This window comes from Eulemur rufifrons, chromosome 6 (assembly GCF_041146395.1).
Source record: "Eulemur rufifrons isolate Redbay chromosome 6, OSU_ERuf_1, whole genome shotgun sequence".
Classification (NCBI taxonomy): Eukaryota; Metazoa; Chordata; class Mammalia; order Primates; family Lemuridae; genus Eulemur; species Eulemur rufifrons.
Genome location: NC_090988.1, coordinates 91,466,248 through 91,479,788, shown reverse-complemented (window position 1 = coordinate 91,479,788; position 13,541 = coordinate 91,466,248). Strand labels below are relative to the sequence as shown.

General features: G+C 37.3%; 2 protein-coding genes across 2 annotated transcripts; both read right to left on the bottom strand.

Annotated features, from left to right (window-relative positions):
- Positions 1 to 452: 452 nt before the first annotated feature.
- Positions 453 to 1,400, bottom strand: LOC138384448 (olfactory receptor 1165-like). Its single transcript, XM_069469951.1, has one exon. The coding sequence runs from the start codon at positions 1,398 to 1,400 to the stop codon at positions 453 to 455; it is 948 nt and encodes a 315-aa protein (XP_069326052.1).
- Positions 1,401 to 9,365: 7,965 nt separating this feature from the next.
- On the bottom strand, positions 9,366 to 13,100 carry LOC138384949 (olfactory receptor 5D18-like). Its single transcript, XM_069470590.1, has 2 exons — positions 13,072 to 13,100; positions 9,366 to 10,314 (listed from the first exon to the last, which is right to left on the bottom strand). The coding sequence occupies exons 1-2, from the start codon at positions 13,098 to 13,100 to the stop codon at positions 9,366 to 9,368; spliced, it is 978 nt and encodes a 325-aa protein (XP_069326691.1).
- Between the last annotated feature and the right edge of the window lie 441 nt (positions 13,101 to 13,541).

Genomic DNA, 13,541 nt, shown 5'->3' with positions numbered 1-13,541 from the left:
TAAAGTGGCACAAAAATTTGTGCTATACAGAACGTGCTGAGTCAAAACAATTATGAGAACTTGAGCTTGAATCCACTACCTGCCTAGGTGCCCTTATCACCTGTGTTTGCAGCACTGTTTAAGCATAGCTTGAAGTTAACCATAACATCAGTAGTGAATACCTAAATATAGATTTCTTCTTCATCATCCTGACTTTCACAGTATCCAGGGGGATGATTTTGAAATATATTTCTTTCTCAAACCTCCTGAGAAGAAGTGAATCAGATTTCGTTATAATTATATTAAACTACAGATAATTGTAAGGCATTCTGAACACTGAAAACCATTGCATATGCTACATTTAATTGATTAAAACATAATCACATATTTATACAAAATAATGCTAAATAGTCATCAACAAAGTATATGAAAAAGTCGGACATAGACATAAATAAACAAATGTAATTGAATTATTATGAGCGAGAATGAAGTCTGAAGTTGATTAAGCTCCTGACTGTCTCCTTCACATCCTTGTTCCTAAGGCTGTAGATAAGGGGATTCAGCATGGGGATCACGACTGTAAAGAACACAGTGGCCACCTTGACCAGGATCCATGAGCTATTGGAGTTGGGCACACAGTAGAGAAAGAGGACAGTACCATGGAAAATGGTGATGGCAGTCAGGTGGGAGGCGCAGGTGGAGAAGGCCTTCCTCAGTCCACCTGTGGAAGGCATCTTGATGATAGTGACAACTATGAAGACATAGGAGGCAAGGATGACCAGGAGGCTACAAGCCTCACTGAATATAGAAATGGCTAAACAGGTCATCTGGCTGAAGGTGGGGTCAGAGCAGGCCAAAGAGAGGATGGCAGAATATTCACAACCAAAGTGATTTATGATGTTAGGTCCACAGTAGGAAAGTTCCAAAAGAGAATACATGAGTGTCATGGAACAGAGTCCGCCACATATGTAAGCCCCAGCTACCAGGAGAGCACAGAGCCTATGAGACATGGCAACTGTGTAGAGCAGGGGGTTACACACAGCCACAAACCGGTCATAGGCCATTGCTGCTAACATGAACATTTCTGTGATCACAAATGCACAGCCAAAGAAAAACTGTGCCATGCATCCGCTGAGGGATATAGTTCTGTCTTCCACTACCAAGGTCTCCAACAGTTTGGGTGTAAATACATTGGAGTAACAAAAATCCAGAAAAGATAGATGTCTCAGGAAGAAGTACATGGGTGTTTGAAGTTTGGGATTAATTCTTATGACCACAATTATGAACCAGTTCCCCACCAGAGTGACTGTGTAGATGGCCAAGAACAGCAGGAAGAGGGGTGCCTGGAGGTGTGGATATTCTGAGAAGCCCAAGAGGATGAACGTGGTCACAGAGCTCTGGTTTCCTTCACCCAGGACCATGACCCTTGATTTTAGAAAAAGAAAGAACAAAAGAAAAAAAAAAAGAAAATTGAGCATCAGAACTTGAGAAGGTGGGGTGTCAGGCACTCAGGAGAGGCCCTGTGCAGAGCAATGAGGACAAGGGTGGTCACTTTGTATTCATAGTGTCTGCTTCACTCTGGAGTCTCACTTGACCACTTGGTGTTTTTTTGATTATGGGCAATGAGCTTTAGCTTTTAGTACTTTAGTTTTCTTATCTAAAAATTTTTAAAAAATTAGTTTATATATATGTATATAAATATATATAATCTGTTAATCTATGTGATACTTGGAGCACTGAATGCTCTATAATAAAAAATAATTATATGAAAACAAAGGAGACATAGAGCAAAATCAGGAAAGCATTAATCAGATCATAGGAGTCAGTTAATCATGGCAGAGGAGTCCTTGAGAAGATCAAGCACTTTGAATATATATAAATAAATACATGGTAGCAAATTCCTTTGGGGAAAGATGTATCTTGTCAGCCATTCACAGTTCTGTATTGATATATTGGATTATTAGCTATTCTAGGTTTATATCATTATGCAGGACTCATCGGACATCTACTTAAGAGTGTCCTTAAGTGGTCTGATCAGAAATAGTCTGTCAATGATATACCCACCATATGGTCATTTATATGGCTCAAAATGCTGAATGATATAACATTATCTCTTGAAGAAATATTTTGGAGATATTCTTAAAAGTTTCACTTTGATTGTCTTCTGCTAGTTACACAGTTTTTGGTTTGTTTTTTTTTTTTTAGTACCTATTGCATAAAACAGAAATAAACAACCACTTATTTATCAGCAATTATAAACCACAAAAAACCTGGTACTAAAAAAGTAATATCACATACAAAAACAACACAAGCCCTTTCTTTATGTGACAGACAGGTGTGGTGGCCAAGGAAAAATGAAAAAAAAGTGTAAAATCGAAAAATATGAACTCTTTTTTGGTAAATGAATAAGAATCTGAATATTAAGAATTTCACACGATTAAGCCTAAAAAAAAGGTTTGGCAAGGGGATTTGAAGACCCAGTGGATCTGATGCTGCCATCATGAACACATTCGTGAACTGGTACAGCTGTTAGCCTTGTCTATAACAAGCGACACCCTAACATCAAATGTCTGCTAATCCCACTACTAATCCCAGATGTGGAACATCAGCTATAAAATCACGTTCTAGTAATTCGGAGATTGGGTGGGCATTTTGTGAGCTTCATATATTAAGTCATATGTGTTGATATAAAAAGGCTTACTTTAAATTCAGGAACTTGGTTTCCTTGAATTGAGTTATAGCTGGGCAGGGTAAGAATTTTGAGATACAACTTGTTGCTACTACGAGGCAGCTAGTCTAAACCATTATATCAGTAAAAGCCTTTGAACTTGCATTGGATAAAGAATCCCTGGAGTTGTTAGGTCACACTCTGCCTAATAGAAATTAAGAGACCTTTCTGAAAGACTCTAAAAGGATGATTAAGACAAGACTTGGCCCAGCTGAAAAGCAGGAGATTCCTGAGGATTTTCGCCTGTCTCAGATTTCCTCTTCATTAGCAATGATTTTAGTGCTTCCTCCTTAAAGTTCATTTCCTTACATTTAATGATCCCTCTTCAAACCCTGCCATTGAAACAAACCACATCGCTATCATAGCTACTTCTAAATTTAAATATTTATCTTAGTATGCCCTTTATTAGACTATCTTATAATTCCAGGTTCTAGTCTCTATATTTCTATTTCTAGAGTTAAATGGAACAAAATGCTGTTTACTACTGTCTTTCACAATATAGAATTCAAAATATTTCAAGAAACTTTACCTAGTCCTCTTGCTTTTTCCTAGGGAAATATCTGTAATATACCTTTAATGCTTTTGTTTGTTTGTTTTTATCCTCTCATACTGGTTTCTAAATATCTTAGAGGATTTTCTTAATATTGTTGGTACAACATTAGCCTTCCTGATCTAATATCCATACTAAGAACTAGACTCCAATGAAATCTATCTAGGCCGACAGTGTATGAACTCGAGAAACTGTTTATACTTGCTATATGTGAAATAAAATTAGCATTTGTAGTTAATTCTTTGAACTGAGTTGGGTGAATTCACTACCATGCCAAACTTTAACCATAGTTTACTCTTAAGCCACAAACCCCATGCTTGTATAATTAGAATTTTTGAACAAAGTTGAGGATTGTGCAATCATTACTAATTTTATATGCTACTAGAATCTTCTCTAATTTACTGTGTTGCCTGCAGAACTTTTAATTCTAAGTGGATGGATCCCTGAGCACAATCCTTGCCTTAATTCAGGACTCTCCTTCTGTCTAGAATACCTTCATCAATGTTACTGATCATCAGGGACCACCCTATTTTTCTGTATCCCATTATGATTTGGGCAATTTGTTAAGCTTTTATAAAATATTTTTATCTTAACTTATGACTATTGCCCACATTGTGTTAAATATGTGCTTTCAGTTTAATAAATACAGGGAACCATAGCGACCTGAAAAGGTCGAGAATAGTTTAAATGTGTTTCTTCCTTACCTACCTCACAATCATTTTCAGTCCAACATTCAGATTTGAATTCAAATTATTGATTTCTCAACACAATGATATATAATCTTCATTTTCCCCTTGCTTTCTCATGACGATCTGGTGCTCTCTGGTTGTCCTTTTGTAATCTCAGGCTTGTGTCTATTGGAAAGTCAGTCAGGATAAAAGAAAAATGGAAATTTCAAAATGTTCCTTCCTTTTCATTCTCATCATCACCAGTTGTCATTTAGATACAAAGTTCCTTCCTGGCCTAAGAAATTCCAACCCAACTATCCTGTACCCTTAGATATAATAATTTAGGTGTTTTTGACAGCACTTTATTGCAAAATGCATCAGATTGAAACTGTTCTATGTGGATTTCTATAATATCTTACCCAGAAGTATATAAAGAAATTATTTTGTTGCTAAATATAATGTTCTACTTATACAAATATCTTAAAATTTTATTATATAAAAATATATTTCTTCTAAACTACAGAAATGACACCTTTTCTCCTCTAGTGTTTTATACCATATCAGCTTTAAATGAGAAATCCCCTATATAGTTCTTCCAAGAAAACTTCTTTGGTTAATACAAATATCACTATTTCTCTCCTGCTCTATGTTCTTTGATGCTAATACTTATGAAATGCCTCGCATATTTTACTAATTTCATGTGTGTGTGCTACTTTATTTTTTCTGAATTCATTAAATTTATTAAGGACAAAACTTACATTAAAAATTCATCTAAACCCCTTAGTGTACCTAAAATAGCATTTAAAGACAAAGTTTCCAATTCGGTATAATGATCCTAAGAACAATAAAAGTAGACTTTCTCACCTTGAATATGCACTATTAGATGAACTAAGTAGATACTTAGCTGATATAAGTTTTCCCCTCCCAAAAGCTTTCCAGATTTTAATATACCTCATTTAAGAATGAATATTGAAGCAACTCACCAAAACCCAGATTTTCCTGATGTGTATTTTCTTATTGATGGCTTCCTTGTTATTATTAATTACCGCATGCATAATCCCTCCCAAAAGTAAAATTTTCCTTATAAATCTTCCTGTTACTTTAAAGGCAGTGGGTGACTCCTGCAAAACATACTTCTGTACAGGAGTCAACTAATGACAGTTTTACAATTGTCGAGAAATGTTGGAGGAGCATAAAGACACCCTTGAGTAAAAGACAGACCTGGAAACTATGTTCCATGATTGTGTTGTTTATTGTACATATAACTGACCTTGGAGACACAGGCCCTGGAGAATCATGGTTGAATAATTAGAGGACACTTTCTCTTCTTTAATTTAGAATGAAATTTCTTTTACACCATTACCATGTTGTGTTTTGTGCATAAGAAAAGTTTATATGTAGAGGCTGTATTTCTGAAAATGGCAAAAATAACACCACTCTCAAGTCTATTGAAAAACCCTTGTATAGTGGATATGATTATTTTTAGTCTTTCCGTTTTGAATTTCTATACTTGTGTATGTGTTTAACAGTGCACTTAACATTATACAACACATATTTTTACATTCCTCTCTGTAGTCGTATTGTTATACCCTGAGTACTCCTGAATACACCTTAATTTTTATAGGTATTTTAATAAGATGATTGACAGTCTGAGGATATATATCATGTATCTTAATTGTGGCCCTAGGACCAGCTGCACTCTGAAGTACAGCCTTTTAGATCATAAAGCTGATTATTTTTTAATTCATCTATGTGATTCCTGAATCTGGTAATCAAGCGATCACAAAAGAGAAAGGAAAAGAAAATCTGCTGGATGCCCAGCAGCTGCAGGCAATATAGACACACTGTGCCTGTGCTCAGGTAGTATTCAAGCAGGTGCATCACCTGGTAAAACGTGTCCCTGACCAGGCCTAGGTACTCTTGGAGAAGGATATGAGAAACCACCATCAGCCCAGGCTGCAATACAGGCCTATCCCACGCTCTCACCAAAAGTACATGCACCTGGACCTGCCAGTCCAACCCCATGATGCACATCTCCAGGGTCACTGTGTGGGCAGGGCTCGGGCAGTGAATAGAACATCTGGGTTTCAGCAGAAGCATCCTCACTCTCTACGCCTGGAGTAGGGAAGGACTGGAAGACATCCTCTTAACCAAGTGATAGAACAGTATCCCCCAAAATAGGGCATCTTGACATCAAATGTCTTTTGAGGGGACCAAAATTGCCTATGCAGAATTTTTTTTAAAAGAAACTGTCGAACCCAAATGTAATGATGAGGAAACAATCATATAATGTGAATGGGAAACACCCCCAAGATAACTGGCCAGGACTCTTCTTCAAGGAAGACAATGTATAAATAACCAAAACAGAGGCCAAAGAGATCTAAGCAGCCAAATAGAGTTGTTACACCTGGATAGCGTCTTGTGTTGTCCATTGATTTTGGGCCCTCTCTTGGTTGGTGCTGGTTTTCTATTCCTGTCTGGTGAGTCTTGCTGACCCCTTGATGTCCTCAAAGGAGGGACAAGGCTGGTGTTTGTAGGTGATGGGGGTATGTTTCCTTTTATAAATGTTAGAGTCTTTCCCTGCAGCTCTGGCCTGCATTGGAGCATGAATGGGAGCCTTGTGTATGGGGGTGGGGCTTTCCCACAGGCTGATCTCAAATGTGGGTGAAAGAGAGTCCAGGAGCCCCTCTTCTAGCTGTCCCTCCCCTGGCCAAAAGTGCCAGGATAGGGCTGGCTGTTTGTTTGTTTGTTTTTTTAATTTCCACATGTTAAGGGTGTATAAATGTTTTTGTTACCTTGATAGTTTTTAAAATGCTTGAGTGAGGGCCATTAGTGTGTGCATCACCTGAATAGTGTCCATTGTGCCTGTTAGGTAGATTTTAACCCCTTCCTTCCTCTCGCTCTCCACTTATTGATTTCCAATGACTTTTACTTTTCTCTGTGCCTGTGTGAGCCCATGGATTAGTTTCAAATTATTAGAGAGTACATGTGGCATTTGTTTTTCCATTCCTGGGATACCTCACTTAGGATAATGGTCTCCAGTTCCATTCAAATTGCTGTAAAAGACATTAATTCATTTCTTTTTACGGCTGAGTAGCACTCCATGGTACATTGTTTGTCATTTTTGTTTTTCATTTCGGAAGCCAGCATCTGGCCTGGATACCACCTCCGGCTGTCAGAGAGGTGGATTTCTTTAGGAAACCACCTTTCAGTCCTTGTTTTCCTGTACATGGATGTTTGTCCTAGGGGAGGGGAAGAAGAGGGTGCAGGAGGCACAGACAGGCTCTCCTGAGCCTGACTGAGTCCATCTGGTCTGCCTTCTCTCCCTCTTGCCTGCTCCCTGCCACCTGGCTCATACCTGGCTACCTCTGTCCTGCAGCCCCCTCCTGAATGCTGTGGTCTTCCTCACTCTGATTCTTGTCAGATTTTTATACCTCCATCTGATTTGTCTGCCAGAAATATGTGGACATCTCTCAGTTGTGGATGGTAGGCTGAATAATGGCCCCAAAAGTAGCCACAGCCTAACCATAGAGCCTGTGAATAAGTAGCTAACATGGCAAAAGGGACTTTGCAGATGTGATTAAGTTAAGGATGCTGAGATGGGGAGACTACCCTGAATTATCTTGGTGGGTCCTAAATAGACCCCCTTACAGGGGGTCACAGAGGAGTCAATCAAAGGGATGTCGATGAGATGAAGCACAGATTGGAAGGATGTGCTTTAAAGATGGAGGAAGAGGCTACAAGCCAAGGGATACAGGGGCCACCAGAAGCTGAGAAGGACAAGAACGTGGATTCTGTCCCCAGAGCCTCCGCAAGGAACCAGCCCTGCCATCACCTTGACTTTAGCCCAATAAAGCTGATTTGGATTTCTGACCTCCAAAACTGTAAAAGAATAAATGTCACTGTTTTAAGCCACTAAATTAGTGGTAATTTGTGACAGCGGCAACAGGAAATTAATACAGGCTTCTTTCCAATCTCTTTGCCATTGCCAGTTGTTTCCTATTTCCTGCCCCCGCCATTACTTTCTACAAACAAGAGTGTTCTCGTGTTGCAAGATGGGGGACTCTGGAGTTAGACTTAACCCCCGAGGGCAGCTCTGACTACTGTGTGACCTGAGGCAAGTCATGTGGCCCCCCTGGGTAGCAGTTTCCTCACAACATGAGGGTCAAACTGGACAATGCAGAAGTCCCTGGCTGGCAGCCTCTTGTTTGTATCAGGCCTGCAGCTAAGTCTTGTTTAGCTCCCAGTGTTTTAAAGCTTTACATTGTATTATTTTTGAACAGGACAATATATTAACATTGTATAATATTGAAAACATATTTAAAATATATTCCCAGTGAAAAGCTACTCTCTCTTCCACCCCTGTCCTCAGCCATCCCAGTTTTCCCCGCACCTGACGTATTCCAGCAGAGATATTTCTATGCATATATCATAAATTTCTCACACACACACACACTTTAAATAAATAATAACGTGCCATATACTTACTGTTTGACACTTTGCTTTTATTATTGAACATATTTTGATGGTCTTTCCATATTACTACAAGGGAGGCTTCCTCACTTTTGTTAATAGCTGCATAGGTCCCAATTGTATGGATGTGCCATAATGTATTTCTCTGGGTTTACCAATGGAATTATAGGGTATTTCCCATATTTTGTTATTAAAACAGTGCTGACATAAATAACCTTATAAATATGTCATTTTTTATGACAGTGTGTGTCACAGTACACATTTCTAGAAATAGAACTGCTGAGTCAGAAGATATGTGCATGGCTATAATATCAAAAAAGGGAAAATAATCAGGGTTGCTGAGAATGTGGGAAAATTGGAAACGTCATTCACCGCTGATGGTGAGGCTACAAAAGCGTGCAACTGCTCTGGAAAATGATTTGGCAATTCCTCAACAAGTTGAACATAGAGTTGCCATATAACCTCATTTCCACTCCTAGATATTAACATCCAGTGAAGAAAAATCAAAACAAATATCCAAAAAAACTTGTACATGAATGTTATATCAGGATTATTCATAGTAGCCAAAAATGGAAACAACTCAATGTCCATAAAATAACAAATGGGTAAACGTAAGGTGGCATATCCGTGCAATGGAGCATTATACATCATTAATGCTAATGAAGTGCTGAGACACACTACCAAATGGATGGACCTTGGATTTCAACTTCACAAGAGTTAAATTAGACTGTAGGTTGAACTGGGAAAACATAAGGTAAACTCTACTAACACAGAAACCTTTTTATTACAACATGTGAATCAAATATTTGGCTTAAGTAGTCTGAGATTTCATCCTCAATAATATAATTTTAAAAGTTATTTTACTAAACATCAGAGTAAACAGACAAGGGAGGGCTACCAAACATTCATGTACTGATTTGATAGTGAACTATTACACCAGTAATCTCAAGATAAATAAGTAATATTTCTAACATTTTATTTTATGACATAAAAACTTATCATTGATTAACTTCCTGACTGTGTCTTTTACATCCTTGTTCCTGAGGCTATAGATCAGGGGGTTAAGCATGGGAATGACCACAGTGTAAAAGACAGAGGCCACCTTGACCATGATCCATGAACTTTTGGAGTTAGGAATGCAGTAGAGAAACAGGATGGTTCCATGGAAGATGGTGATGGCGGTCATGTGGGAGGCACAGGTGGAGAAGGCTCTATGGCGCCCCCCAGGTGAAAGCATCTTCATGATAGTGATAAAAATAAAGACATAGGAAGTAAGAATGATCATCAGGCTGCTTATCTCATTGAATGTAGCAGAAACTGAAGTGACCTTCTGGCTAATGTAGGGGTCAGAGCAGGACACAGCAACAATGGCACCATGCTCACAGAAAAAGTTATTTATGACATTATTTCCTCTGAAGGATAATTCCAGTAGAAAGTAGGTAAGTGTCAGGGAACAGACTATACCCCAAGAGTATGACACAGCCACCATCAAAAAGCAAAGCCTCTGGGACGTTGCAACAGTGTAGAGCAGAGGGTTGCAAACTGCCACAAATTGGTCATAGGCCATCACTGCCAACATGAAGGTTTCTGTCACCACGAAGATGCAGGCAAAGAAGAACTGCATGATGCATCCCATGAAGGAGATGGTCCTGTCCTCCACAACAAAGTTCTCCAGCAGTTTTGGTGTCACTGTGGTGGAATAACAGAAATCCACAAAGGACAAGTGGCTGAGGAAAAAGTACATGGGGGTGTGGAGTTTGGGGTTGATCCTGATGATCATGATCATGCCCAGGTTCCCCAGCACAGTGACCGTGTAGATGGCCAGGAACACCAGGAACAGGGGCACCTGGAGGTCCACATGTTCTGAGAATCCCAAGAGAATAAAGGTGACTCCAGCAGTCTGATTTTCTTGGTTCCTGGGACAAAATAGGAAAATTGATTCAGAGAATTGAGAAGAAAAATTTGGAGAAGGCATCTTAAAATGAGGAAATATTGAGAGTCTTAATGATTATTCATAAAGAGTGCTATGGAAAACACTGAGTTTCAGCTTGAATTTATTTCAAAAGCTTGAATTTACTAATATCACAGTTATAAAATAAATATTAAATTGGTATAAGTGGAATAATAAAAGATGGGAGATGTGAGCGGAAGAAACTAAGTGCAGTTGGCCCTGGTATATTTTTAACAATCAAACTCAGTATCATCAGAGGCAACTGGCTTCATGAGAAAGGCCAGTCTAGCTTTTTGTATGGATCAGAGTTTGAAAGTAAAAGTTATCACAAGTTTCAACAATTTATTTCCTTCTTCTGCTTTTAAACAATGAGAACTTAGAACTCAAAAAAGAAAATTAAAAAATTAATGACTCACTATGCTGGTCATTGCATTTTTTTACTATTTTTTACAGCTATTTCCAAAGTTTTGTTTCCAGTGATCTTACACTTTCACACATTTTTCTCCATATATTTTAGATCTTTCTTGTAAATGAATAATGTACTTGATCATCCACAGTTACCTAATTTTTGAAAATTATAAATATCTGTTAACTCTTCTTGGTGTATCATAATGTAAGGTATTCAGAATGATTTTGGGTGAAACAAACTTAATAATTATATGTCCAGACCATTTTCATTATGCTGGAGAGCTTTCTACATACAACATCATGCTCAGTTGGTGAATATAGTCCACCTCAAATCCTCCAAAGATTAGACATTGCTTACTGATAAATTACTATGGTTTTTACTTAGTTAGAGATTTTTTTGTATTGAATTAGTTTCAATAGACACACAGACAGTACTACCAATGCTCTATTCTCTTAGTTTCTTCATCTCTTCCAACAATTGTATCTCACCTTATTCCTCATAGCCATGGTTATACTATTAACTATGTCATTATCAGTAACTATAAATGCTGAAAAATATCAATTTCAAGCAACCCCTGTTGCTTAAATAAATACGTATTTAACTTTTTTATCATTTACCATTTTATCAGTGTTACTCCACAATAAAATGCAATTCCCAAGGGCAAATATGAAACACTAGGACATAATAGGTGCTCAATAATACTCATTGACTAAATGAAGGTATATGTAAGGGAACAAGTTATCAGGCAGATGGGAAAGGGGAGGAGGGGATGCGTATATACACACCTAATGGGTGCGGTGTGCACCGTCTGGGGGATTGAGACACTGGAAGCTCTGACTCGGGTGGGACAAAGGCAATATATGTAACCTAAACATTTGTACTCCCATAATATGCTGAAATAAAAAAAGTTAAAAAAATAAAAAGAAATAAAAAATAAGCTGTTGGTATATAACGTACATATATTGGGGCAAAATTTTATAATAATACTAAAGAAGTTAGACTTTCCTTTTAAATCAAGACCACACAGCAAACTTACAATACACTGAGATACATATTGAGTCCTACACAACAAGTAACTGTAATGAAACCCCATGGGACCTAAGCATCCTAAATTACTATAAAATGAGGACATGGGGGGGGGAATGATACACTGGATTATTTTTTTAAATGTTCTGAGTGCCTTCAAAATAAGTCAACTGCCGTTTTCTGGCATCATAACCCAGAACCACATCATAACTGCTTACTGAAAGCTAAAATAAGACTCAGCACTAAAGAAATACCATTCGACACAGAAATGCTCTAAAGTTTTCACTGAGTGAAATTTTATACTCTAGGATGATATATAGAGAGCATTTACATTTCCTGTATGTATATATGAAGATATAATTCACATATACCTGAAGTTTTTCTTCTTTAATTGCTTCTTTAGATTCATTTGATTTTATATTTGTGATTTGATCTTCTACTACATTTATTACTACTTCCTAAATGTATTTTTCATTTTAACACAAAATACTTGGAGTGCAAATTTCATACCTGAGCACACTTTTTTCACGTTTTCAAACTTTTTCGAAAGTCTGTATTCTCTCCCTGGATTTGCTCTAACAAAATCTGAGCAGCCCAGGGTCGAAAGGAAAATTATCACTGTCAAAGACAAATATATTTTCTTACATATATATCCAGCTCATTCTTCCCCACACATCTTTTCCACCTGTGTAGCTTTTACATCGGCCTACTACACTCTGTGTTTATACAAACAGACTGGGGCCAGAGTTTACAATCTCCCAATTAGCCCCCGGAGCTGTCATCCACATTCAGCTGACTGAGGGCTCAAGGTGCTGAGCACACTCTTTCCCTCTAGTGACAGCCACCCTGACTTTCTAATTGCAATATTTACTACGTAGTCAGCACAGTAATAGGTATTTTAGAAACTACACATTTATGAAATATCAGTCCTGTCCTCAAAATTTATTTGCCTTTAAGAATTAATCTGAGAAATGTGTATAATTGCAATGATACAATACAACTTATAATTCTTGTTATTATTAAATTCTTGTTATTATTAAATGTAAAGTTTGTGTGCATAAAAAGAAAGAGAAGATTGGTATCAAGAAAAAATGAAAATATTTCCTGGTAATGCAGACCAATTAATAATAATAAATATGGTGATAGATAATGAATCAAATATTTCTAATTAGAGGAACTAGGTAGTAATCATAGCAGTTAGATTTACACAGGAGTTTGCCTCCTGCAAAGATTACTGGAATGCCTTTCCTTCTAAAGTGAAATAAAGTAAGAATTGAATCAACTCACCTAAATGCAGAAGAATTTGACTTATTCATTTACTAAAGCTTCTTTGCAAAGATTAATAGACTCCAGAAAAGTTCCTGCTGAGAACTCAAATTCTAAATATTATAGCAAACCTGAAAAAAGTAGCAAGATATATTTCAGTGTATGTTTCTAGGAAATGATTTTCTCTTCCTAATATTTTGAAAATAAACTCAATAAGAACAAAGAGAAAACAGAGACCAAAAAAATGAATTCTGTTGCTAAATTGTGTCACACATATATGTCACCAAGGCCTTAGAGACGTTAACCCTAGAGAATATAATTGAAGTATTGCCTAGGAGGCCACAAACTGAACAATTAGAGGAAACAATGTCCCATGTGACATATTAATTATGTAACTTCTTCTAAAGATTGAGGAATAATTTCATTATCAACTTTAATTTCATGATCTTCTTGTAAATATGTTGAACCAGACTGAATACATTTTTACTTTA